The following is a 26,732-nucleotide window of genomic DNA, read 5'->3' as shown; positions in this document are numbered from 1 at the left end:
CTAATATCAGCAAAAATGCATCAGAAAATGAATTTCATTTTCATTAACAGTCCTTTAACAAAAATGCATCAGAAAATGAATTTCATGAAATTTCGAATGACCATTTCGCATGGAATTTCGCTTTGCATTGGAAGGTTTCGCTTCGCATGGGAAGGTTTCGCTTCGCATTTCGCTTCGCATGCTTATTTCAATTCGCATGGCGTGCAATGCGAAATTCTTGGATTTCGCATGGCATGCGATGTGAAGTCCCTTTTCATGCGAAAACCCCCTTTTACTTCGTTTTTACCATTTTAAGGCCATTTTCCTCCGAGATTCTTCCTTAGGACCCGATTCAACTCTTTTTATGGGTTTCGGGTCGTACCAACTTTGTACACCCGTGTTTTTCATGGTCCAAACATCATCTTTTGTCCTAAAACACCCCCGTGAGGTTATAACTTATCAAGTTTATGTTTTTCTTATGCCCTACAACCCAATCTATCATTCTATCAGTTTGCATGTCGAACTTAACCGCAAAACGTAACCTTTTAAACCAAAACTCACCTTTCTGCTCGCGGGTTCGAGTTCAGATCTGGACAATACGTAGATCTGGACGTGTTCTTGCTATTTGAAGACTCTTGCACACTAAACTCTTCCTTACTTTAACCCGGTTTTGGATTCGAGTCTTGAGAGAGTGTATGTGTGTGTTATAGGGTGTGTGTGTGTGGAAAGAAAGAAAATGGTGAAAGGGTGGAGGGGTTGGGTTTATATAGGGGGTTATGGGCCCCACAACCCACTCACAATTCCAAATTCAAATATTATCCAAACATCTACACACACGATCAAATTAACGACACACACGAAATAATAAATTCTCTTTTATTTATTATTCTCAAAATACGGATGTTACAGAAGAGATGCTCACAACACTAACACTGCATTCTTCAATTTTTTATTTAAGGGTTTAAAAAAGAAAAGATGAGAAAATTTTTCTTGTTTCATTCTTAAGTTTTTTTATTAAAAGAAAAGAAAGAGAATGAAAAGAAAAGTTGAGGTCTTTTTTCCTCCAAAACTTTCCTGCCACATATGGGCGATTGTGAATGAAAAGTTTATTTGTTACTAATTTACCCATCTTTTTCTTCCTATTTAACTCAAGAATGAGGGCATAATTGTAAAGTTATAATTTTTTTCTTATCTTTTCCTTACTATCTAACTCAAGAATGTAATCAACATTTTTTTTTTATTTTAACTTGAGAATGTCTTTTAAGTATGTAATTTCTTTTCTTTTCTTCTCTTATCCAATCTTATCATTTCTTTTCCTTGTATTTTAAACCCGATAATGCAGTGTAAGAGTATAAAAGTGATATAATTCATAGGGCTTGGTCAAAGAAGCACCACAAATACACCATTGCCATGTCATATTGGCGGTACGATGTCATATGGTCGTAGATGTGTAGGAAACGGTCATATGGGGGCGTGTTTGAGGATGGTGTCCGCTAAACGATACGATATGCATGACGCATTTGCCTACTACATAAATGACGATATGATCACTTGCAAAGTCTATGACCTATATGTTCATTTTTATCTTATCATATAACTCATATGATACTATATGAACCGTATAATATGAAATGCAAAATTGGTGTACATATATAGGATGATATATTTTTATAATCACTTTTATTCATAACACAGACACACGGTCATAACTAAAAATCATGGTTTCGTCCAATAACATAATAATCAAGTAAAAAATATATTAAGAAAAATAACTGTGAACTTATAAACAATGATGGAGGAATCACACTCGCCAAACTCATAGCTCATGTTGTGAGGTTACAACTTTTATACCATTTAACTCTAATGTTACAAAATGCATAACTCTAAAACATTTTATTGTAGGACAAAGGGGATTACAATAATAACTTGGTGATCAAGTTAAGATAACAGGTGAGCAAAGCATAACGTCAACTTCACCTCACATCTATTCTATCAATCATCGATAAAATTCGATAGTCAACAATCAATCACATGAGACCAGATTTCAATATTTTTATTAATCTCATCTTCCGGCGTCCAAAAAACCTCGAAAGAATACGTGGTTGAGGAGGCAGCTGTGGCACGTTCTGGCTCCGTTAATTCAGACGTGGCTCTCTTTCATTTCATCGAACCAACCGACTCACACACACTTGTTCACTTTGCACCGAACCTAACCTCCTAATTCTATTCCTATATTCATGATCGAAATCAAATTCAGAATACAACAAGATGCTGGAGGATCAAGTAGCGTACCTGCTGCAGAGGTATCTCGGCAACTATGTCCGTGGCCTCAGTAAAGAAGCTCTAAGCATCAGCGTCTGGCAAGGTCGGTATTCTTTCCTCTACTCATTTCCATCATTTTACTCATGTTATCGGTTTGATTAGGGTTTTTTAATTACGGTTGCCTTCAGCTTAATAGTGTTTGTGCTTTGGTTTGGTAAATACTTTATGATTTGTTCAATGCTACTGGTATTCCAATTTAATTTGTCGGTGGTGTTAGTTGTGGTGGTGTTTATACCAATTAGGGCATGAAATGGGAATAGAAAGGCAAACTTCTTATATGGCAGGTTATTAGATACCGGAAATGATAATGGCCGGATGGTTTAACGGTTTTGTGCCGTTCAGACACTAACGGCGTTATTGCCATCAACTGCTGAGAGTGTGTGATATGCATTTTATAGGTTTTTAAAGGATTTGAACACTGATTAAGTTTGGCCTAGGATAGTTGCCTTGAGATTGGTGGATTTGCTACTTACCTGGCATTTTGTAATTTCTGCGTCGTTAATTACAGTAATGTTAATTTGTCGGTGGTGTTTATACCAATGGGATATAAATGCAAACTTCTTATATGGCAGGCTATTAGATACCGGAAATGATAATGGCCTTGCCGGATGGTTTAACGGTTTTGTGCAGTTCAAACACTAACGGTGTTATTGCCATCAACTGCTGAGAGTGTGTGATATGCATTTTATAGGTTTTTAAAGGATTTGAACACTGATTAAGTTTGGCCTAGGATAGTTGCTTTGAGATTGATGGATTTGCTATTTACCTGGCATTTTGTAATTTGCGTGTCGTTAATTACAGTAATGGGATGAAATGTGTGGTGGCATTAGAGTTATGTACTGATCTTAGTAATTATGGATATGATAAATATTGTTGTTATCTGATATTTGGTGAAGATTCGTCTCAAGTCAGTGAGATATGAAACTTATGTTAACTATCTTGTTGGTATTGTAAACATATGAAGCCTCCAAGTTTCATGTTTGAGTTCTTGTGCTATGTTATTCTATGTCATGTTTGATATTTGGTTGTTTGTAACAGGCAATGTAGAATTAACAAACATGCAGCTGAAGCCGGAGGCGCTCAATGCGCTGAAGTTGCCTGTCAAGGTTAAGGCAGGCTTTCTTGGATCAGTGAAGCTCAAGGTGGGGGGTGATAAGTCTTCTCATATTCATGTAGAGAATTACAATGACTGTACCATAGAGACTTTGTGCTTCCTAGGTTGTACATATAGGTTACATATAAAATCATATATAAAGCTTAATTTTGTCTAAGTTTTAATAAGTGGTGATAGAAACTTATTGAGTAATATGATTTTTCTATGTACAAATATTTTGCGCTTCGCGCATCAGTTTGAGACCCTATCACTTTGGTGCGCCTCGCGCTTTTAAAACTAAGTACCAGTTCAGCAATACTCATGACTGATATGTTGCTTGCCTCTAATCCTTATGTTTGCTGTTTTTTGTTTTTGCTTTCTACATTGGTGAAAATATCATCTACTTTCTCTGTGTCAAACAATTAAACATGTAATTGATACCAATTTAGAAAATCTTTGTTATGCCATTGCCTGAAAAATTGAGTTCCTTTATGCATTTATGTATATCAGGTTCCTTGGAGCAGAATTGGTCAAGAGCCGGTTTTGGTATACTTAGATCGTATCTATTTATTAGCTGAACCCGAGACACAAGTTGAAGGTTATACCGAGGATGTTGTTCAAAAAACTAAGAAATCCCGTATACATGTAAGACGCCAGCATACTGTTCTGTGATGTCTGATTGATGATCATCCAAATAACCATGTATCTTGAACCAGGACATGGAAATGAAGATGCTGGAGAGTAGGCGGATACTGACCACCGAAATGGTATTTGCCTAAAATTCAAATAACACTTGTTTTACATATATAGACATTAATATGATGATGCTTTTTGACAAGGAACATAATATGATATATGAAACTTTTTCTTCATTTTAACCCCATCAGGATTTTGGTGTGTTACTGTGATTGTTCTCTTTGTGCATGCCCTTAGTATGATCATCTTGCAAGCGTTTCTTTTACCATACTCTCTCTCACTCTTTCTCTCTCTTTTAATCGAAGATCTACTAATTAACAGATGTCACCTTCTTCTTTGGTACATGAAACTGTTGAAATAGTATTTGATATCTGTACTAATGAGAAGTTCTATCATGGTTCTATTAGTCTTTCAGAATTTCCATTCACATTGAATAACATAATGTTCTATTGTTTTTAAGAATAAATCATGGCTGGGGTCCTTCATCAACACAATAATAGGAAATTTAAAGCTATCAATATCAAGTATACATATCAGATATGAAGACCTTGAAAGGTAATTAATTTTAGTTCTCTTTGTTGCCTTGTTTCTTGAATTTGCAGCTAATTCCTTTTGTATTTCAGCAATCCTGGCCATCCATTTGCAGCTGGTGTTACCTTGGAGAAGCTCTCAGCTTCAACAGTTGATGATAATGGGAAGGAGGCTTTTGTCACCGGTGGCGCATTAGAGCAACTACAAAAGGTCTTCTTTTTTAAGTACAAGCTTTGATATGCATGACTTATCATCTTTGCAGCACCAAGCATATGCAATATTATTTTGATTAATCTAATGTTCCCTAGTTTGAGTTGATGTGATATCACTTTGTGTTTAATGCCTAGGAATCATGTTTCTGGGATTGTTAACTATGGAATCTTAAAGAATTGCGTAGGGATTGTCATATTATTATTGGTCTTGCTAGCAATCCTGATGAGACATGTGAAATCATTGCTGCCTTTGTTTATAGTTAAGAGAACCATTTGATATTATGCCACTCTGCGTGAGTTATTCCATACATTTAGTAAACTTGTATGCAAAAGCTTCTGAGTTAAGTTGTCTCTAGTGTAGGGATGCCCTATTGTATGCTCTTTTTAGTTGGACGTTCATACTGGGTTTGGTTTTGTGTATCGAGTAGAGTGAGTCAGTTTAAACAAGTTGCAGTTATCTCTCAGAAAAGTCTCTTTATGCACCTACTTATTTTGCTTTTAGTTATTTCCAGTCTGTAGAACTTGAAAGGCTGGCTGTTTATTTGGACTCTGATATTAGTCCATGGCATATTACGAAACCATGGGAGAATTTGCAACCTTCTGAATGGGATCAGGTATGATTCATATATGTTAACCAGTCTACTTTGATCTTTTAGCTTTCAGCTACCATGCCATTGTACTAAGAATCCACTTCAGGTCTTCAGTTTTGGCACAAAGGATGGAAAGCCAGCCAGTGGTCTTGTTCAGAAGCACTCTTACGTTCTGCAACCTGTATCTGGAAATGCCACCTATTTAAAGCAGCGCTCAAATTCATCTAATCGAGATCAACCTTTACAGAAAGCAGCAGTGAGCTTGGATGATGTGACAATTTGTTTGTCAAAGGTTGATGAATTTATATTCTATATAACCTCGTTAGTAGCAACTCATGATGATATTAGTTGTTTCTTTAACTGGCATTTATTTCAAAAATTTGCAGAGTGGTTACAGGGATTTGCTGAAGCTAGCTGACAACTTCTCTTCATTTAACCAACGTCTGAAATATGCTCATTTTCGGCCTCTTTCCCCTGTGAGATCTGATCCAAGATCATGGTGGAAGTATGCGTGCAGAGTTATATCAGACCAGATGAAGAAGGCAAGGTATTCACTGAATTATTTCACATCCTGTGGTATCTCATGGTCTCATCTTCTTATAATTTAGTTTTGTACTGTATAAAAAACCAGATGAAGAAGGCAAGGTATTCACTGAATTATTTCACATCCTGTGGTATCTCATGGTCTCATCTTCTTATAATTTAGTTTTGTACTGTATAAAATGAGCGCCTTTAGAAGCCTTGTGAAATAAGGTTTATTCATTTGGGTTGTTTTTTCCGCATATCCAGAATAGTTTGAGATTAAGACCTAAGTAAGTTGGCTTGACTTATTTGTAAGATGATAAAAAAGTTGTCAGGCTGTAAAGGTGGTAACGACAGCATATATAGGGGTATAGGTAACTATCTGCTTAAATAGCTTGCATATACTTTTTAGTTACTGAATTTGGTTTACGCCTTTTTTTTCTGCTTGTATTTTGATGATCAGAGTATCAGACAATCTTATGAACTGTGTTTGTCTGTTGAAGATAAGATATGAAATTAGGTGTTGCTTAATTTATTAGTTGCTGCAGTTACCACATCAACTGCTGTTCTCTCTTCTATAGTTACCAAAAGAATATTATACTTCAAGTAGTTTTCTAGCCATTGCGCTTTTGGTTTATGTCAATTTAACCAGTATATTTGTTTAAAAGAATATTATATTTCAAGTATATTTATATTTCAATGCATGGGAAATTTACATTATATAATGCTATGTCTGCTCGCAGTGGGAAAATGTCTTGGGAGCAGGTCCTGAAGTATGCAACCTTGCGTAAAAAATACATATCTTTGTATGCTTCACTGCTAAAATCCGAACCTGGTCGAGAAACCATCGATGATGATAAAGACATAGAGGAATTAGACCGTGAACTTGATATTGAACTTATTGTGCAGTGGAGGTATAGTTTTGTTTCAAGATTTTAGTTATGTTACATTTAGAACCTTCATAGTATGATCTATCAGCAAAGTTGACCAAGGTGTTGAATCTTATCACTTATCTTTCACGACTTGACCATACATAGTCTGTATTTATATTATTTATGGGTTAGTGAAATTGCGAATATCGCATGCTTTGACTTGTTTTCAGAATCTGATGAAAACTATCAACTACAAATTTGTTGGGATATATTTCGTATCACATACATGCCTATGACCCTAGGGATCAATTCGCCAACCTTTAGAAATTAAAAGGCACTGGTTCTTTGCATGCACAGGATTTGAAAAAAAAACTTGAAGTTGAAAACTGATAAGAAAGGCATATACTGGTCTTTCTTTAGTACTCCTATTACTGGTTGTTAACATCATATACTAACTAATTTTTGACGTTGTAGTGGAACACAATCCTCACAGCTTTGCATTATGATTGAAATTTACTTGAACAGGATGCTGGCACACAAGTTTTTGGAGAAGTCTGCGCAGTCTGATATTTACTTGAAGAAACAGAATTCAAAGAAATCATGGTGGTCATTTGGATGGTAATACTTTCACCCTTTCTTTCTTGTCAAACAAAGTTTACTTGACGAGCGTTCGTGTTATTTAGTAATTCCGTTGTAATTACAGGAGTAGTGAATCTGTTGAAGATGGAAATCAACCTAGGAGCTTCACTGATGAAGATTGGAAACAACTGAATGAAATCATTGGATACAAGGAAGGCGATAACAATGAAGAGTTGCTGAATAAAGATGACCTTGGGGATGTTGTCCATACCTTACTAGAGGTTCACATGAAACATAATGCTTCAAGACTTGCTGAAGCACATGAGATTGTTGCTGAATTGTCATGCGAGAACCTTGATTGTTTGATGAAGTTTTACAAAGATGCAAAAGTTTTTGACATGAAATTGGGTTCTTATCGTTTGTCATCACCTGATGGTCTCCTTGCTGAGGTTTGGTTTGTTTAATTTCGTTCTCTTCTGTTGTAATAAGTAGTTGGTGAACGAGTACATCACACACACCTTAAAATTATCATTTAGATGTTTTGAGTTTTGATCATTTAATGTAGAGCGCTACATCCTATGATTCATTAGTTGGGGTCTTCCGCTATAAGCCCTTTGATGCTAAAGTGGACTGGAGTATGGTTGCTAAGGCTTCTCCATGTTATGTCACAGTAAGTTTTTATTATATTATAATTTTTAAGAAAATGAGATATTCAGCTGATGATATGCATTTGCCTTTGATTAGTATCTCAAGAACTCTGTAGATCAAATTATTAACTTTTTTGAAAGCAATGCTGCTGTGAGCCAGAAGATAGCCTTGGAAACAGCCGCTGCTGTGCAGGTTTTGTTTCAAACTTTTAATGATACCATAGACATTCTTTTCAATATCTATCCCTGTGCATATTTGCATTTACACATACATTTAAAATCATGTTGGGCTTGAAACTGGTTTTGATTAATAGGCTTGTTGTGTTAGGCAAACTATCATTGAAACGTCAAGTTTGGTCATGCATTCCTAGGGTTTATATTTTTGGGACATTTATTTGAATGGCTGGCTTAGTTGTCCAAAAGGGTGTGAATGCAGGGTGAAATTTTTATCATCCTGTGCTACAGTTATTGATACAGTTATTTATTGTGTGGTCATTAGTCATTACACTATGCATCTCTGACTTCCACATTATTTGTTTAGCTGACGCTTGATGAAGTTAAGCGCTCTGCACAACAGCAAGTAAACAGGGCCCTGAAGGATCATGCCAGGTGTGTAGCTTCCTTCATGTTGTGACAAAAAGTTCTGCCAGTATTTTAGTTGATTATTATTATTTACATGGTGTGAATTTTACCTTCATTTTTGAAGTTGTGTGCCTAGGTTGCAAGTTTATTTACTTGAGTATCACTCTGGATACTTTTTTTTGTGACAGTTATAGCAACTGTCACACCATGATGTTGTGATAGTTCACATGCGAGGCTATGATTGCGGTGTAAGGAGAGCCGTTGCATTGTTAGTGTCCACTTATATATATACATCGGGAGTTTCAACACGTCCTTTTAGTTTGTTTAGTACTAGATGTTCTTGGTTCTTTTAGCTTCAAATTATATTGTGACCGCCTTGCGTCGTCTGATGTAGATGTCATAGTTGAGGCTGATATTTGGGCTAAAGCATTTTTTTTGAAAACCCTACACAATTTTTCATCTATTTTGGAAAGGGCATTCAATTTGAAACTTAAAAGTCAAAAGTGCACATTTTAGAGGAGATGGCACTTTTCCTAACTGGTTATATGTTTGATAGCATTATGGAGGATCTGGGCAATTACATGTTTCTCATTACTGATTTGTCTTTCTACATCCAGTTTTCTATTGAAAGTTCTTATATGCTGTAATGCTAAGAATGGTTCTGTTAGCTAACAATCCACTTGAATTAACTTGATTCTAGGTTCTTCTTGGACTTGGATATAGCAGCTCCCAAGATCACCATTCCAACTGAATTTTCCCCAGACAGTTATCATTCCACGAAACTCTTGCTTGACCTGGGAAACTTGATAATTCGTACTCAGGTTGGTTGGATTTTTGTTATTTGCTTTAATATCATTATGATGCTAACTTCAAAAATTAACTCAACACTCACAGGATGATGACGATGATGATGTTTCTAGATATGAGACAGAGGTTTATTTCCAATTCGATGTGGTTTTAAGTGATGTATCTGCTTTTTTTGTTGACGGTGACTATCACTGGAGTCAACATTCTCTGCAAGGGTCTGTTCGTTCTTCACAGTCTAGTATCGTTAGTTATTTGCCTGTTATTGATAAATGTGGTGTGACTTTAAAGCTTCAACAGGTAATATTGTTTGCAACTTTGTTTCAAGTTCAAAGCATTTTCATTATTTGCCAATTTATAGCACTTCATTTCTCCATTTAGATCCGATCAGAGGACCCCTCTTTCCCAACAACAAGATTGGCCGTGCGGCTTCCGTTTTTAGGGTTTCACTTTTCTCCAGCACGTTATCATCGATTGATGCAAATTGCAAAGATCTTTCAAGGAGAGGATAATGACACTGAGGATCTTATTCGCCCGTGGGATCAGGCTGACTTTGAGGGGTGGCTATCTGTTCTTAATTGGAAGGTTGTTTGATTCAAGAACTTATCGTGCTTTCGTCAAATCAGCATCATGATTTTGTCAAAGTTGAGCAACTTATGTATTTTTTTGATATTTTGAATAGGGTGTGGGAAATAGAGAAGCTGTTTGGCAGAGGAGATATTTTTGTCTGGTTGGGCCTTTCCTCTATGTGCTTGAAGCGCCTGGCTCTAGATCATACAAGCAATCTTTCAGGTGCAAATGTTTTTCACTTTCAGATATTTTCTTCCATCTCTATACTGGGATTTTATGTGTTACTCATTCGTAATGAGTTCTATACGTATAGATAATTCTTAATAAGTTAATTAGCTTGTCCAGTTGTCCTTCGTATCTGGCGACTCTAAGTGTTAGTTTGAATTGCATAGATAGAAACTCTTCCACAAGCAGAGGATCGGTAGATTTAGGTATATTTTTACTTTCACCTAACCTATCATCGGAAAATCAAGTTTAGAAGAAGAAGTTGGCTTATTGCTCATTGCCCCTTCAATGCAAGTGCATGTGCATGGTATCACATTATAACCATAAAACACTTCTATGCGTGTTACCATATAGAATAATCAAAATGCAGGTACCATGGTATGGATTTATACTTGTCATATCAACGAATCATGGAAGCAGCCAACCGTCAGGATGCTGTGTCGAATGTCGACATGACTGTGTGTATTACAAGATGACAAGTCATTAACCTTTTCCTTTCTATATATGTACAAAGTTACTTCTTGTAAATGGGCTTATAATTAATGTAAAACTGTGTGTATTACAAGAGATAAGCCCCTCTACTCATAGAGATGGAGAGGGAGCTATATGCAAATACTAATTACAAGATAGGTACCTATTTTACATGCAAGGACCTATATGTAATATAGATAATAACATAAAAGGACCTAGACTGATGACTATTTACAATTAACACTTCTAAACCATCGTTTTAGTGTTAAGTTTCCGATGTTAAAGTTCATTTTAGAAGGCCTGTAACAGAACCGGAACATATTTCTGATCTCTCCTCCCTATATATGAGAAGCCATTCTGTATTGCTTTAGTGCTAGGAGATAGATTTCAATCCGGGTGTGCTGATGTTTTTCTGTTATTTGCAGCTTGCTTGGAAAACAAGTATATGCCATCCCACCTGATGTTATTGGCGATGTAGAAAATGTGTTGGCCATCTGTCGTACAGAACGACCCAACAGCAAGGTTGATTAGCTAGTTACAGCACATTATTTTTCTGTTAATCAGAGCAATACTGTTATCTTTTGTTATTGGTTCAATGGGCTGTTTCTCATTTGCATAATAATGTATATAGATCGTGGAAGATGCAAATGCCCTGATTTTACGATGTGAATCTGATGAATCAAGGAAAAACTGGAAAAGCTCGTTGCAGGGTGCTATATACCGGTCATCGGTAACTACCATTGGCTTTTTTTTCACTTGTTAGCTGTTTTTGTGACAGCGATATCATCTGCGTTAAATTATAAGCTTTTTTGCACACGTTATGAGACTGTGCATCCTGATGTCTGTACATAACTGTTGGTATCGTTTTCTTGCCATATGTGTTAATGTTTTCACAAGATTTTAAAGGATCCTTTGAACTGCTTTCAAGCAGGGTTCTGCTCCTATCACTGGTTTATCAGAAACTTCATCAGAGTCAGAAGATTCAGAAGTAGAAGAGCTTCAGAAGCTTGACATGAAGGATGTTTCAAAGGCAGAGAAACTGTTTATAACTGGTGTTTTAGACGAGCTGAAACTGTGCTTTAATTATAGCACTAAGGTAAAATGTTCTAATTTGTGAAGTTTGCTGGATTTGCATTGGCACTAGTAAAGCTGACATGTGTTTTGGTTTCTTTTTGTTTCCTTAGACCGATAAGAATTATATCAAAGTTCTTCTGGCCGAGGAAATTCGTTTATTTGAACTGCGAGCAATAGGTGGCCGGGTAAGATATATTTTTAACTTCTTTTTACTTATATTAATCTTATTCTCATTCCTGTTGATGTTTCTGACCAGGTTGAGCTTTCAATTAGAGCAAGTGACATGTTCATTGGAACTGTTCTTAAAGCTTTGGAGGTAGAGGATTTAGTCTCATGCAAGGGGGTGAATCAACCATGTTACCTGGCACGATCGTTTATTCGTCACGCAGATGCTCCTCCTGTGTTCCGTACTATTGAAAATCAAAGTGAAGCAGACGATCAGTTTTATGAGGCACCAGAAAGCCTAAATGATCCTGTTGATTGTCCAGGTCATGGATTTGAGTACTCAAGTTTTTTACCATCAGAAAGAACAATTTTGAAAACCCCAAGTTTTAGCCGAATTGCTGGTTTATTACCTGATGACGCTAGACATGCTGGGGAAAATAACTTGGAAGTTACTGATACGTTAGATAGTTTTGTGAAAGCTCAAATAGTTTTCATTGACTCAAATTCTGTTTTCTATGACAACATTGATAAACGCGTGCGTTTCTTTCCCTACTTTGTTTGGTTCTTTTTCATAAAACATTCTTGGAACTGAAATCATCCTTGCTTTCTTATTTCAGGTGATGGTTACTCTAGCAACGTTGTCGTTCTACTGTAGAAGGCCTATTATTGTAGCAATTATGGAGTTTGTTGGTGCTATAAATGCTGAGGATAACAATTGTGAATCTTTTAGTGACCATTCTTCAACAGTCATTGTGAACGATAATTCTAGGGAGATTGAAGTAGTTGACCAGTCATCTATTGTTGATGAATCAAAAGTTAGAGGTCTGCTGGGTAAGGGAAGGTCCAGAGTTGTGTTCCTTTTGATGCTGAATATGGCTCGCGCTCAAATTTTATTGATGAAAGAAGACGGGACTAAGCTTGCGACCATGTCTCAAGATAATTTCCTAACCGATATAAAGGTTCATATGAGTTTTTTCTAGTACTCCATTGATATCCAAAATGGTATAGTTACGTAATAGTTTAATCTGTGCCATATGGTGTGTGTGTTTTCAGGTCTTTCCAGCTTCTTTTAGCATAAAGGCGTCTCTCGGAAACCTGAGAATAAGTGACGATAGCCTTCACAGCAACCATATGTATTTTTGGGCTTGTGACATGAGAAACCCAGGCGGTAGTTCGTTTGTGGAGGTAATCTAATTCGCTTTCATATTTTTGTATATCTTTGAAGTTTGGCTGTAACAAGACATAGGAAGAATCTAGTATTCTCTTCAAAGATTAGCTTGTTGTTCATCTTTCTAATACCTGCATGGAAGATGCTTTTGAACAATGCTTAATAGAACAATTAAATGATCTATTTGTTCAATTTGCAATTCTTGCCTTTTCTTTTTTGACAGCTGCACACAAACAAAGCATTTCAGATCTGATCACAGTTTTCTTATTTGTCAAAATCTTCAGTTGGTTTTTAGTTCGTTCAGTGCTGAAGATGAGGACTATGCTGGGTTTGATTATAGCCTTATTGGACAGCTTTCTGAGGTACGGCTGGTGTACTTGAATCGATTTATTCAGGAGGTAAGTTTTTCTCTTCTTTACACATCTGCTTTCTTTTTGCCATTGCTTAGGTTTGTATCGTGTTGCTTTTAGATTATAAGTTACTTCATGGGCCTTGTTCCTACCAACTCGGTGGATGTTGTAAAAGTGAAAGATCAAGTCACAAATTCGGAGAAGTGGGTTAAAACCAGTGAAATTGAAGGATCACCTGCAGTGAAGTTGGACCTTTCATTGAGGAGGCCTGTAATTTTAATGCCTCGCAGAACAGATTCCCTTGAGTAAGATTTACAAGAGTCTATTAATCAGCAATCTATATTGCCTTAGCCGGCGAGATTTGTGTATAAATGTGGGCTTACTGATTGAATCACATATATTTGTCCTTGTTTTGCTGTTGCAGTTATCTGAAGCTAGATATTGTTCATATAACTGTCCAGAACACGTTCCAATGGTTTGGGGGTACTAAAAAAGAGATGTCCTCCGTTCATTTAGATATAATGACAATTAAGGTCAGACCTTTCTTCTGATGATTTGACTTCTAGTCCAGTGCTACTGCTACAAAAGTCAGTATGTGTGATTTATAATGTGTTGGAAAATATAATATAAAAGAATTGACTAATTTGGATATAGAGTATAGTAGCAAGTTATCTCGGCTGGTTTTAGAGTATAGCAGCAAGTTATCTCTGCAAGTGCCCCCAATGATGTTGCAACTTGTATAGTATTATATTAGTTTTCATCTAGTATAAATATGTAATCTATGCTATAGTTCAGTGTGTGAAATATAAGTCTATTTCTCCCAATTCTCTGTTCTAATATCTGTTTATAATATGCTAATCTGTTTATAATATGCTAACTAACATGGATATCAGAGCCACAGCCATCTGAATCAATCTGCTTGTAACCAGCCAGCTCGTATTCAAGATAAAACATAAAATCCTGTTTTCACAAGTCACCGGTTCATCTCACCTCCACTATCACCTTCACCTACCTCTGAATTGCAGCTCTTGAAAATGTCACCGCCAGAAAACAATCCACACGCCACCACCACCGTCGCCATACTCGTCGGCGCGTGAGGGCGCTTCAGACCTCTCAGCTAACAGATTCTTGTTTATTTCCAGATTCTTATTTATTTCCAGATTCTCATTTATTTCCTATTTTCTGATTTAACATTTGAATCAAATTTCTGGTCAAAAATTGGTAAAACCTCTCTGAAAAGATCACTAGTTCTGTTGTTGTTCCCAATCTTGCAGATGTGTTATCTCTACCAACTCGGCTAACTGACAAGAAACTCGATGGCACCAATTTCTTCAAATGGAGCAAGACCATTCGTATCTATCTGCGTAGCATCGGGAAAGCCTCTCATCTCACCTCTGATCCTCCAACAGATGAAACTCAAGACCAATGGTTGCAAAATGACGCTCGGTGTTCCTGCAAATTAGGAACTCTATTGATGTGTCTGTTCTGTCACTCATCAATCATTGTGAATATGTCAAAGAACTGATGGACTACATGGAATTTCTATATTCTGGACAGAGCAATATGTCTAGAATATACAATGTTTGCAAATCCTTCCATAGGGGGGGCAACTTGATCAATCCCTAACGGCGTATGTGATGGGATTCAAGAAAACATATGAGGAACTAAACACACTTTTACCCCTCAGCACTGATGTACGTGTAATGCAAGCCCAACGAAAACAATTAGCGGTGATGAGTTTTCTGACCGGTTTACGACCCCGGAATTTGATGCTATTCGATCTCAGCTTTTAAATGAATCAACAATTCCATCTCTCCAATTGCTCGAATGCTACGTCATGAAAGCATTCCACCTCCAAATCCATCAGCATAACAGTGCACTGGTCAGCCGAGGAGGATTCATAGGAGGATTCGTGGGAGCTCAAAGAGGTGGTTATCACAGTAGTCCACGAGGCAGCTATTAAAGTAACTCACGTGGTGGTTACAACAATTATAACCCTGGTCAAAGAGATTATACTCCAGCAAACAGCAATGGAAATGTTGAATGCAATTACTGTCATGAGTTTGGGCATACCAAGTACAATTGTAAGATAAGACTAGCTCGAAACGCGAGAAACTCTTCTGCTCATCTAGCAGCAAACAATAATGAAGGCAACTCAGAAGATGAGCAAGTTGTCTATCAGCCCAAGCCCAACATGACTCCGCCCAACCCAAATCCAACTGTTACATTTGCTGAGGCAGGTAAATCTGCTACTATTTCCAAATGGGTCATTGATTCTGGAGCTTTTGAACACATGATTGGTAATCACAAACTCCTTTCAAATTTTCATAATCATTCACAATCATCTCACATCACCATTGCTGATGGAACAACTCCAAAAGTTCTCGGTTCAGGAAGTGCAAATATCACTCCCTCAATTCATCTGTCATCAGTTTTAAATTTACCCAATTTCCCATTCAATTTACTGTCGGTCAGTAAATCACTCGTGACCTGAATTGTAGTGCTTTATTTTATCCTGGTTTTTGTATTTTTCAGGATCTGTCGACAAAACGAATAATTGGGGAAGGGAATCAGATGGCCTGTATATATTTGAAACACAGACACCCTACTCTCTAGCTTGTCCAAGCTCATCACCATTACAAGCACACTGTCGGTTAGGTCATCCCTCTATCTAAAGTTTGAAGACATTATGTCCCCAGTTTTCTAGTTTTGTCATCTTTGCAATGTGAGTCATGTCAGTTTACTAAACACCGTGTACCTCTTAAGTTGTCGAGTCAATAAGCGGGCTACGTCCCATTTCGAGTTGGTCCATTCTGATGTTTGGGGTCCTTGTCCTATTACTTCTAAATTAGGTTTCAAGTATTTTGTAACTTTTGTTGATGACTATTCTCGTGTAACCTGGATATATTTTATGAAATATTGCTCTGAAGAATTTTCCCATTTTTGCAACTTACATGCTGAAGTTAAAACACAGTTTAATGCATCAATTCGTACATTACGAAGCGACAATGCTAAAGAATATCTATCGGAACCATTTCAATCTTATTTCTTGCGAAATGGGATACTTCATGAAACCTCATGTGTCGATACACCTGCCCAAAACGGAGTTGCTGAAGATAAAAACAGACACCTCCTTGAAGTAACTAGAGCTTTGTTATTTCAAATGAATGTTCCAAAATCATTTTGGGCAGATGCGGTCTCCACGGCATGCTTTCTTATAAATCGCATGCCATCAGTCGTTCTCAATGAGGATATTCCATACTCGTCCTGTTTCCTACAAAACCTTTGTATCCCGTTCCTCCTAAGATATTCGGAAGCACTTGTTATGTTCGGGATACCTGTCCACATCTCACCAAATTAGATTCAAAATCCATTAGATGTGTCTTTGTTGGCTATAGTCATTTACAAAAAGGTTACAAATGCTTTTCTCCTGCTCTTCAGCGATACCTAGTATCTCGGGATGTAACGTTTCATGAAAATGTTCCTTTCTTTACCATACCACATAGTCATCCATCCAAGGAAGATGCTATTTTCATTGATGACAAGTTTCTATCCTATCCTCAAACTGTGTTGCCACCATCTCAACCAATTAACAGTCCTGCCCAACCAGAATCTGCCCAATCAGAATCTGCTCAGTCTCAAAACAGTCTCAAAACACCTGAGTTTGTCCAACCAAAATCTGTTCAACACCAAACATTCGAGTCTGTCCATTCCCAAAGTGTCGAGCAGCCAGCTGTCTTACAACAGCCTTCCAAACCCAACCAACCTGTTATTCAAGTATATCAAAGGCGAAACAAATCAATATCTGATTCTGTTCCCAAACCAACTGATTCGCCGACAGATTCACCAAATGAATCTTCTGAAAGCGAACCTGATACCGATCTTCCAATTAACCTTCGAAAAGGTAAGCGTGCATGTACGTACCCCATTGCTTCATTTGTCTCCTATGACAAATTATCTCAAGCCTCCCAGGCATTCGTGGCAACAGTCGATTCCATTTCGACTCCCAAAACTGTAAGTGAAGCCCTCGAAGGGAATGATACCTGGTCCCTTGTAAATTTACCAGTCACACAAAAGGGCAATTGGCTGCAAATGGGTATATACTGTTAAAGTTAATCCCGATGGTTCTCAAGCACGATTAAAAGCTCGGTTAGTAGCAAAAGGCTATGCTCAAAACATATGGTTAGGATTATTCAGAAACTTTTTCTCCTGTAGCCAAGCTATCATCTGTCTGTTTGTTCATCTCGTTAGCTGCAACATATGACTGGAGATTATATCAGCTTGACGTTAAAAATGCATTCTTACACGGAGATTTAAAGGAAGAAGTCTATATTGAGCAACCACCTGGGTTTGTTGCTCAGGGGGAGTCAGGCAAAGTGTGTAGATTAAAGAAATCTCTGTATGGACTAAAACAATCTTCGCGTGCGTGGTTTGGAAAGTTCAGTACCGTGGTTACTGAATTTGGGTTAAAGAGAAGTTCATATGACCACTCAGTGTTCTTTAAATCTTCAAAATCAGGGTGTATTCTTCTAGTGGTATACGCAGATGATATAGTAATCACTAGGACTGATGAAATCGGTATAAAGAAATTGAAAGGGTTCCTTGGAACACGGTTTCAGACAAAAGATCTAGGAACACTAAAATACTTTCTAGGGATCGAAGTCTCTCATTGCAATAAGGGAATATGTTTAAATTAGCGAAAATATTGCTTAGATGTATTAAAAGAATCTGGAATGATTGAGGCAAAGACTTGTGATGTGCCAATGATACCAAATGCCAAGTTGAAAACAGATGAAGGCGATCTTCTGGCAAATCCTGAGAAGTATAGAAGAATCATTGGCAAGTTGAACTATCTTACTATTACTAGGCCAGATATTGCTTTTCCTGTAAGTGTGGTTAACCAGTTCATGTCGTTCCCTAGAACCTCACATTGGGAAGCTGTGTGTCACATTCTTATATCAAAACAATGGTCATCATACAATAGAAGGATTTACTGATGCAGATTATAATGGTGACCCAACAAGCAGGCGCTCTACCACCGGCTATTGTGTTCTTGTGGGAGGCAATCTAGTGTCGTGGAAAAGCAAGAAACAAAGTGTTGTATCTCGTTCAAGTGCAGAATCAGAATATAGAGCTATGGCGCAGACTACTTGTGAACTAGTCTGGGTTCGGAATCTTCTCAGTGAAATTAGGTTTAAGCAAGCACAACCAATGAACCTATGGTGTGATAATCAAGCAGCAATTCATATTGCAAACAATCTAGTGTTCCATGAAAGAATCAAGCATATAGAAAGTGATTGTCACTTTACTCGAGAAAAACTTGCAGATGGAACAATTAAAACCCCCCACGTACGGAGTGGAGATCAGCTAGCAGACGTATTCACCAAAGCCTTACCCGGAAGCAAAATCAACTATATTTGTAACAAGCTGGGCATGATTAACATATATGCCCCAGCTTGAGGGGGAGTGTTGGAGAATATAATGTAAAAGAATTGACTAATTTGGATATAGAGTATAGTAGCAAGTTATCTCTGCAGGTTTTGATAATAAGTATAGCAGCAAGTTATCTCTGCAAGTGCCCCCAATAATGTTGCAACTTGTATAGTATTATATTAGTTTTCATCTAGTATAAATATGTAATCTATGCTATAGTTCAGTGTGTGAAATATAAGTCTATTTCTCCCAATTCTTTGTTCTAATATCTGTTTATAATATGCTAATTGATATCCATTAACATAATGTTTCCCTAATAATAGTTTATTTTGGGTAGGTTGAGGATATAAACTTAAATGTTGGCACAGGAAAGGAATTGGGTGAAAGCATAATTCATGATGTCAAGGGTGTTTCCATTATTATTAATAGGTCACTTCGTGATTTGCTACATCAAATTCCAAGTACAGAAGTTGTAGTCAAGGTATTAACAGTTTATTGTGATATTTCTTACGGCTACAGTTTTTTAATCTTCTATGATGTGCATTTTACTGGAAATTCAGATAGATGTACTGAAAGCCGCCCTCTCCAATAAAGAGTATCATATCATTTCAGAATGTGCATTGTCCAACTTCTCAGAGGCCCCAAATGCCATTCCCTCCTTGCACAATTCTGTGTCAGATTCTTCTGATGTCATAAATTCTTTAAATCATCAAGGTTCAGAAGCTCACGAATATGAAGTTCAAAATGAACAAGCTTGGATTTCTATGAAGGTGTCTGTTATTGTTGGTCTCGTTGAAATGTCGCTCCATTATGGCATGGCCCGGGATGCATCTCTAGCCACACTGCAGGTACTCCCATGACAATTTACATGGTTTATGTTTTTCCTTTTTGTCTTTTTGTTGCATCTTTCTTGAAGTTTGTAACACCCGTATATTTGTAAACCTTTTATTTTATTTTTGTAACAATATTCGTTTAATTATGACCATTTCACAATGGTCCTAGAAATTTTGAAAAGTAGTATATGTACTGGGGACTTTTTAAAGAATTTACATTTGTGACAATGCAACTAGTTACAACATCCAACTGGTCGCTCAAAACAATAAGTTACTTATAAAAAGCTGGGTGCAAGTTGATATCAGAACATGGTCCAAAAGAAGCTTGTATAAATAAATACAAAACCTGAGCTTTAACATGTGCATCTAATCCATCCCGAGGCACTTTCCTCTTTACTTTCTTGGGTGCATTACTTGAAAGTATACACTATAAACATATTGGCAAAGCTAAACGAATACATGTGGAGTTAACCTCGAAATCAAACTGAAAATGTTGAGAAAGAAACATTTTAACTGGGGCATGACTGTGAAATGTGATTACATAGCCATGTGACATCACTAATTTTTGGTCTCAGGTTAGTGGTTTATGGATACTTTACAAAGCTAATACTGTTGGAGAAGGTCTTCTCTCGGCTACTCTAAAGGGTTTCACTGTGAATGATGACCGTGAGGGGACAAAAGAAGAGCTTAGGCTTGCTGTTAGACAGCCCAAGAATGTCCGGTACCGACCAGATTATGAGGTTGTCAACGAGGACATTGAAAATGTTAAAGCAGATGTTGTAAAATATGATGAAATATTAGGAGTTCCAACAATGTTAATACTTGATGCTAAATTTAGTCAGTATACAACATCCTTATGCTTATGCATCCAGAGGCCACAATTGCTTGTTGCACTTGACTTCTTAATGGCGGTTGCTGAGTTTTTTGTACCTACAGTACGTGACATGCTGACTAACGAAGAGGATGAAAAGTCATCATTTTCTGTCGATGCGCTTGATCTAGAAAAGCCAACTTTTAGTCAAAGCGATGAGATTTTCACACTCTCTCCTCAGAGGCCTTTAGTGGTTGAATGTGAAAATTTTGACCATTATACTTATGATGGTAGAGGTGGTACTCTTTTATTACAAGACAGAGAGGGGAAGATGATCTCTTCTACAAGCATAGAAGCTATAATTTTTGTTGGCAGTGGAAAACATTTGCAATTCAAAAATGTCACTATAAAGGTGTGCTTTGTTTTGCATTGGATGCTTGGTTGAACTATATGTTTTTTCTTTGTTCTTTTGAACTTATGATTTTTTTTGTTGATGCAGAACGGACAATATTTGGATTTATGTGTTTCACTAGGGTCTAGCAGCAGTTACTCTGTTTCAGAAGATGATAATGTTTTTTTGGAAGAGATGGAGGAAAGTCCCTCTCCAGATGCTCAAGAAGAAACTAGTAAGAATTTGCCTTCTCCAGGCAATACAATGAGCAGACCCAAAGAAACATCCATTGAGTTGCAGGTGAACATACTGTTATGAATTTGCAATATTTAGAATAGGACTTGCTTGATAAGTTTAGTTATTTTGTTGTTACTGAAACATGTGGCTGTAAACTATTTTTGCATCTAGAAGATGGGCTTATAAAACACTAACCTCTGAGCATTAATTTATACAGCATAATATTTGTAGGTTTGTTTCAATGTCTTCATATACACTTGTTCTGATAATTAATTTATACATCATAACATTTTTGTTTCAAAGTTTTATGAAACATTTGTGATGACCCTGTTCATTATGCTATTGACCGTATGGCTGCTTCTGTTACAAGTCAAGTTTCCTTTTTGTTTCAGTCTTATATAGTTATTTTATATTACTTTGCAGGTTATAAGCCCCGAGCTTACTTTCTATAATTCATCAAAATATGCAGGAGAGTCTCCTCTCTTCTCGAACAAGTTTTTGCATGCAAGATTGGATGCGTTCTGCAGGTCTCTCTTTCTCACCTTTATGAATGCCATTAATTTTATCGTTCTTTTTCTCTTTAAGCCTATGTTGCACATAAGTTTGGACAATTATTACATGTTCATTGGAGTATTGATAAAAATGCTTGTACTTTATTTTTCTTTATTTGACATATAGGTACAAAACCTAAAAAGTAAACTTGAATTGATTCCTTTATATTTTTTGGACTGTTTCATGTTAATGAAATGTTGCACGAGGTTGTAACTTTGCTTTAAGATTTAGTTGTTTTGTTCAATAATTATTGTGAAGAAGCCTTAATGTCTATCTGCTGTCTGTAGGCTCGTGCTAAAGGGTGATACTGTAGAAATGAGTGCAAATGCTCTTGGCCTAACCATGGAGAGCAATGGGATCAGAATTCTAGAACCCTTTGATACTTCTGTGAAGTTCTCAAATGCGTCTGGAAAGACAAATATTCATGTTGCAGTTTCAGATATATTCATGAATTTTTCCTTCAGCGCATTACGACTATTCTTGGCAGTCCAGGAGGATGTCTTGAAGTTTTTAAGAATGACATCTAGAAAAATGACGGTTGCCTGCTCCGAGTTTGACAAGCTCGGCACATTTCGAAGTAAGTTAACATTTTATTTAACCTGCTTTTAAAGTTGTTCTTTTGTTGGTAATTCCTTTGATGCTAATATTTTTCTTTTTTATTGTTGGTGACTGTATTTCAGATGCCCACAACAACCAAACATACGCATTCTGGAGACCTCATGCGCCACCTGGCTTTGCCGTTCTCGGTGACTACCTGACAGCAATGTTGGTGAATCTTTGAAAATATTGGATTTTAGTCTTTTACACCTATAGTCATTAATTTTATCTTTTATCATTGCTTGCCACTTTTATACAGTGACAAGCCACCAACAAAGGGAGTCCTTGCTGTGAACACTCGCTATGTAAGAATCAAGAAACCCGAGGCCTTCAAGCTAGTTTGGCCTCCTTCTGATTCTCAAGGTCTCAGTCTCCTTGAGTTTGTACCAAGTATTGATGGGGCTGAAAGCTGTTCCATTTGGTTTCCTGTTGCACCAAAAGGATATGTTGCATTGGGTTGCGTGGTTTCTCCTGGAAAGACACCACCTTCACTCTCTTCTGCGTTCTGCTTACATGCTTCTTTGTTATCTCCATGTGCACCAAGGGACTGTATCACAATCAGCTCTGGCGACACGTATGTGATTTTCTATCTTTAAGATGTTTCCTCGCATGCATACTTTGTTCTTTGAGTGATTGTTAACTTTTTTCCATATGCTACAGAAAATCGTTTGACCTGGCGTTTTGGCGCGTGGATAATTCTTTCGGTACTTTCCTTCCAGCAGATCCTGGGACTTTGAATGTGATTGGTAGAGCGTATGAACTACGTCATATCCTTTTTGGCTTCCGTGGAGCAACTCCAAAATCAATAAAGGGTTCAGACGTTCAAGCACATTCTTGTGATGGTGATAATGTTCAACAAGAACGTTCATCAGCTGCAAATTCTGGTAGGCGTTTTCAGGCTGTTGCTAGTTTTCGTTTGATATGGTGGAATCAAGGTTCAAAATCAAGAAAGAAATTGTCAATATGGCGGCCTATTATTCCACCGGGAATGGTATATTTTGGTGATATTGCTGTTAGCGGGTAAGTCATACTCGTACTAATAAACACTTTCCATTCCTTCTGTTTTTAACTTTGATATTGCACTTCGATTCTTACAGCTATGAGCCTCCAAACACATGCATAGTTCTTCCTGATGATGATGAGCCTTTTAAACCTCCTATTGGTTTTCAAATTGTGGGGCAAATAAAGAAACATAGAGGAGCTGAAAGTATAGCCTTTTGGCTGCCTCAGGCGCCACCTGGCTATGTATGTTTGGGTTGTGTAGCCTTTAAGGGGACGCCAAAGCAATCTGATTTTGATTCTTTGAGATGCATGCGCAGCGATATGGTCACTGGGGACGATTTTTTGGAGGAGAGCATATGGGATACTTCTGATATACGGTTCACCAGAGAATCATTTAGTATATGGGGGGTTGGTAATGAGCTTGGTACCTTCATGGTGAGAAGTGGATTCAAGAAACCTCCTAAAAGGTTAGCTGCAAAGCTTGTGGATTTTGACACACCAACTAGTTCAGATGATACAGTTGTTGATGCTGAAATTAGAACTTTCTCTGCTGCACTTTTTGATGACTACGGTGGCATGGTATGCAATTTGTTTTTTAAACATGTTACCATGTTTCATATTATCTGACATGAATTTAGCTCACAAGATTCTGCATATTGCTAGCTAGCATTTGACCAACTGCTGTTTCATATGTTTGGAATTGCAGATGACACCATTGTTCAATGTATCTTTGAGCAGTGTAGGATTTAGTCTGCATAGAAGGCCTGACTACTTGAATTCCACTGTCAGCTTCTCATTGGCTGCCAGATCATATAATGATAAACTTGAAGCTTGGGAGCCTTTCGTTGAACCTGTTGATGCTGTCGTGAGGTTATATCCTTCTCCTTGCTAATGCTAATTTCCCGTGTTCGATTTATGCCGGTCTCTAAAGTGATGATACAGTACAACCATCCTTATGAACCAGAGGGTCATTTGGGATTTTTCTAAGTTGTAGAAATCATATAAGCTTTAGTAGCAGGTAGGTTCTTTTTAAATGGCTTTAAAATAAAATTGCCAAGCTTGATGTCTATGACTAAAGGGAAATTTTAGCTTTTTAAACATGGCTTACACCTAAACCATTTTATTCAATGGGTTGGTTTTTTTCTTTAAAGAATATTTTTATTATCATTGTTTATTATTTTAAAACTAAAAAGGAAATGTAAAAGAGGTGTTGGTTGGTCAGCCTGACCTGTGCTGCTGTGCGTGTTGCCAATCCTCACCGACGCACGCATTTTGTCACATCTTGAACATGCAACTATTTTAGGGTTTACCACACACACACACATATTATATTTATTATAGATAGATGGATAGATAGGTATATGCATGTATGCGCATATATAGAGAGAGATGGTATCATGTGAGAACAATCCATTTTGCTGCGAACACTATTAAAGAATAGTTTTTAATAATCTTGGGGCTGAGAAAGGAAGGGGGGGGGGGGTTATTTTTTTAAGCACCTCTTTCTATAATTAGGAACTTTTCAATATAAGCATATTTTTGAAAAAAGTTACTTTTATCTGTCAAACATGGTGAAGTTAACAGCTATGTGTTCCCTGTGAAGATTCACGGGGTGAGCATTCACGATGATTTATTTACAGGACCTAGGTGTGTTCATTGAGTTGGATTGGTTTAAGCCACATAGATCAAACCAATTGGTTTTTGATTTGCAGAATATGAAACCAAACCAAATAATATATTAGTTTGGTTTTTCGGTTTCTCACATAACATATTGCTCATCGAACAAAAGTATTAAACATTGATAATATTAAGTTTGAGTTGTACGCATCTCAATATTACAAGCCGCTCTTATTATCAAATACAAATTTAGTTTATATAGCGTCTCTTAGACCATACAAAACTGAAGTAGTTTGTGAATTTCACAATAAGATGTCCAAATCCTTTTGCATTTTTACTAAAAAAAACCAAAATATGTAAATATAATGCGTGTATATCATAAAAGCATGTCACCATTCAGTTTACTTTATTTGGGATTATTCGGTTAATTTGATAGTAACTTAATCCCATCTGAAAAACAAAATATTAGTTTGATTTAGGTCCAAATTGACCCAAAATACTGAAACCCAAACCAAATAGTTCAATCCAATGTTTCCATTTAGATAATTTAGTTGTCCAGATAGTGTAACCCTTTAACGAAACTACCTTTCACATCGTGTTGTGTTAGCTATATGTATTGAATGTGAAAAAATTCACGTTCAAAACATTAAGCAAACACCAGGTGTTGTGAAAGTGGTTTCGTTAGGGGTGTACACTATCTCGACAACTGTATTGTCTAAATGGACATTTTCGCTTGAACTATTTGGTTTAGATCTAAACCGAACTAATATTATGTTTTTCATTTTGGATTAAGTTACCATCGGATGAATAAAAAATAGTCCCAAATTAATTGAATAGTGGTCTGATTATATATTTTACACGCAATCACACATTATATTAAAGTAATTTCAAGTAGTGAACTGTGATAATGCTTAAGCACTTGTACGTACTAGTGTTTATGCAGTTCTCTACTCGTATTGAAAGACTCTTCACTTCTGTACATTACAATGGTTTCAAATCACTTTTGTCAACTCATATACCTTGTTTCTAGCTTAGCGCTTGAAAGTCAACAAATGAGCTCTTCATACTAGAATTTTATACATACAATGAGCTTTTGTTGGTTGCTATGTTCAGGTATCAGAATGATGTCAATGCCCCAAGTGCTGCATCTCTGTTACGACTGACATCTACAAGGGAACTTAATCTTAATATAACATTATCGAATGCTAATATGCTTATTCAAGCTTATGCCAGCTGGAATAATCTTAGCCAAGTTCATGAACCCTCTGCTGTTAGGGTAATTTTCTGGTTCTCTTTCTGGTTATTAATTTTTCATCTTGTGTATTGGTAGTACTGTATTATTAAGTGACTTTTCAATATGTGTTCACTTTATCAGGAGGCAATATCTCCATCTGGTGGAACACCTATCATTGATGTTCATCACAGCAAAAATTATTTTGTTATCCCTCAAAATAAACTCGGGCAGGATATCTATGTTAGAGCTACTGAAAGCAGGGGACTTCCACATGTAATCAAGATGCCATCTGGGGAAAAGAAGCCTTTGAAAGTACCAGTTTCTAAGAACATGTTGGATTCTCACTTGAAAGGAAATCTATTTAAGAAACTCAGATCAATGGTGACAGTAGTCATTTCACAAGCACAGGTTTGTTCCTTTGTTAATCTTAATGAATTTATTTTCAGTTAAGGTATCAAATGTTTTCATTAGCCAGTTTGACATAGGGACATGAAACCATCCTTCCCTTTCAGTACACATGAAACTAGTTATGATTATGAAAGCTGTTTACATTCAACTAAATGAATCCGTGTA

General features: G+C 36.9%; 1 protein-coding gene across 1 annotated transcript in view; it reads left to right on the top strand.

Annotated features, from left to right (window-relative positions):
• The first annotated feature begins 2,247 nt into the window (after window positions 1-2,247).
• LOC143562149 (uncharacterized) overlaps window positions 2,248-26,732 on the top strand; it is a 38,533-nt gene continuing 14,048 nt past the window's right edge. Inside the window, exons 1-42 of the mRNA XM_077050039.1 lie at window positions 2,248-2,344; window positions 3,340-3,443; window positions 3,905-4,039; window positions 4,111-4,161; window positions 4,551-4,645; window positions 4,714-4,831; window positions 5,346-5,447; window positions 5,530-5,715; window positions 5,810-5,970; window positions 6,689-6,859; window positions 7,343-7,435; window positions 7,521-7,845; window positions 7,962-8,066; window positions 8,141-8,236; window positions 8,585-8,652; window positions 9,326-9,446; window positions 9,520-9,729; window positions 9,811-10,014; window positions 10,112-10,221; window positions 11,121-11,217; window positions 11,327-11,425; window positions 11,627-11,791; window positions 11,880-11,954; window positions 12,026-12,469; window positions 12,552-12,893; window positions 12,988-13,119; window positions 13,387-13,500; window positions 13,573-13,757; window positions 13,877-13,985; window positions 19,223-19,366; window positions 19,446-19,733; window positions 20,294-20,941; window positions 21,029-21,220; window positions 21,581-21,684; window positions 21,997-22,286; window positions 22,390-22,474; window positions 22,566-22,880; window positions 22,967-23,326; window positions 23,404-23,887; window positions 24,015-24,178; window positions 26,039-26,201; window positions 26,301-26,567. Of these exons, the coding sequence (XP_076906154.1) occupies window positions 2,248-2,344; window positions 3,340-3,443; window positions 3,905-4,039; window positions 4,111-4,161; window positions 4,551-4,645; window positions 4,714-4,831; window positions 5,346-5,447; window positions 5,530-5,715; window positions 5,810-5,970; window positions 6,689-6,859; window positions 7,343-7,435; window positions 7,521-7,845; window positions 7,962-8,066; window positions 8,141-8,236; window positions 8,585-8,652; window positions 9,326-9,446; window positions 9,520-9,729; window positions 9,811-10,014; window positions 10,112-10,221; window positions 11,121-11,217; window positions 11,327-11,425; window positions 11,627-11,791; window positions 11,880-11,954; window positions 12,026-12,469; window positions 12,552-12,893; window positions 12,988-13,119; window positions 13,387-13,500; window positions 13,573-13,757; window positions 13,877-13,985; window positions 19,223-19,366; window positions 19,446-19,733; window positions 20,294-20,941; window positions 21,029-21,220; window positions 21,581-21,684; window positions 21,997-22,286; window positions 22,390-22,474; window positions 22,566-22,880; window positions 22,967-23,326; window positions 23,404-23,887; window positions 24,015-24,178; window positions 26,039-26,201; window positions 26,301-26,567 (7,818 nt within the window). The remainder of the gene's footprint in view (window positions 2,345-3,339; window positions 3,444-3,904; window positions 4,040-4,110; window positions 4,162-4,550; window positions 4,646-4,713; window positions 4,832-5,345; window positions 5,448-5,529; window positions 5,716-5,809; window positions 5,971-6,688; window positions 6,860-7,342; window positions 7,436-7,520; window positions 7,846-7,961; window positions 8,067-8,140; window positions 8,237-8,584; window positions 8,653-9,325; window positions 9,447-9,519; window positions 9,730-9,810; window positions 10,015-10,111; window positions 10,222-11,120; window positions 11,218-11,326; window positions 11,426-11,626; window positions 11,792-11,879; window positions 11,955-12,025; window positions 12,470-12,551; window positions 12,894-12,987; window positions 13,120-13,386; window positions 13,501-13,572; window positions 13,758-13,876; window positions 13,986-19,222; window positions 19,367-19,445; window positions 19,734-20,293; window positions 20,942-21,028; window positions 21,221-21,580; window positions 21,685-21,996; window positions 22,287-22,389; window positions 22,475-22,565; window positions 22,881-22,966; window positions 23,327-23,403; window positions 23,888-24,014; window positions 24,179-26,038; window positions 26,202-26,300; window positions 26,568-26,732) is intronic.

Source organism: Bidens hawaiensis, unplaced genomic scaffold (assembly GCF_021521415.1).
Source record: "Bidens hawaiensis isolate Kalapana, Puna unplaced genomic scaffold, B.hawaiensis_p1.1 tig00020915_1, whole genome shotgun sequence".
Lineage (NCBI taxonomy): Eukaryota > Viridiplantae > Streptophyta > Magnoliopsida > Asterales > Asteraceae > Bidens > Bidens hawaiensis.
Note: the sequence above shows the minus strand (reverse complement) of the source record. Positions and strands in the feature narration are given on the sequence as shown.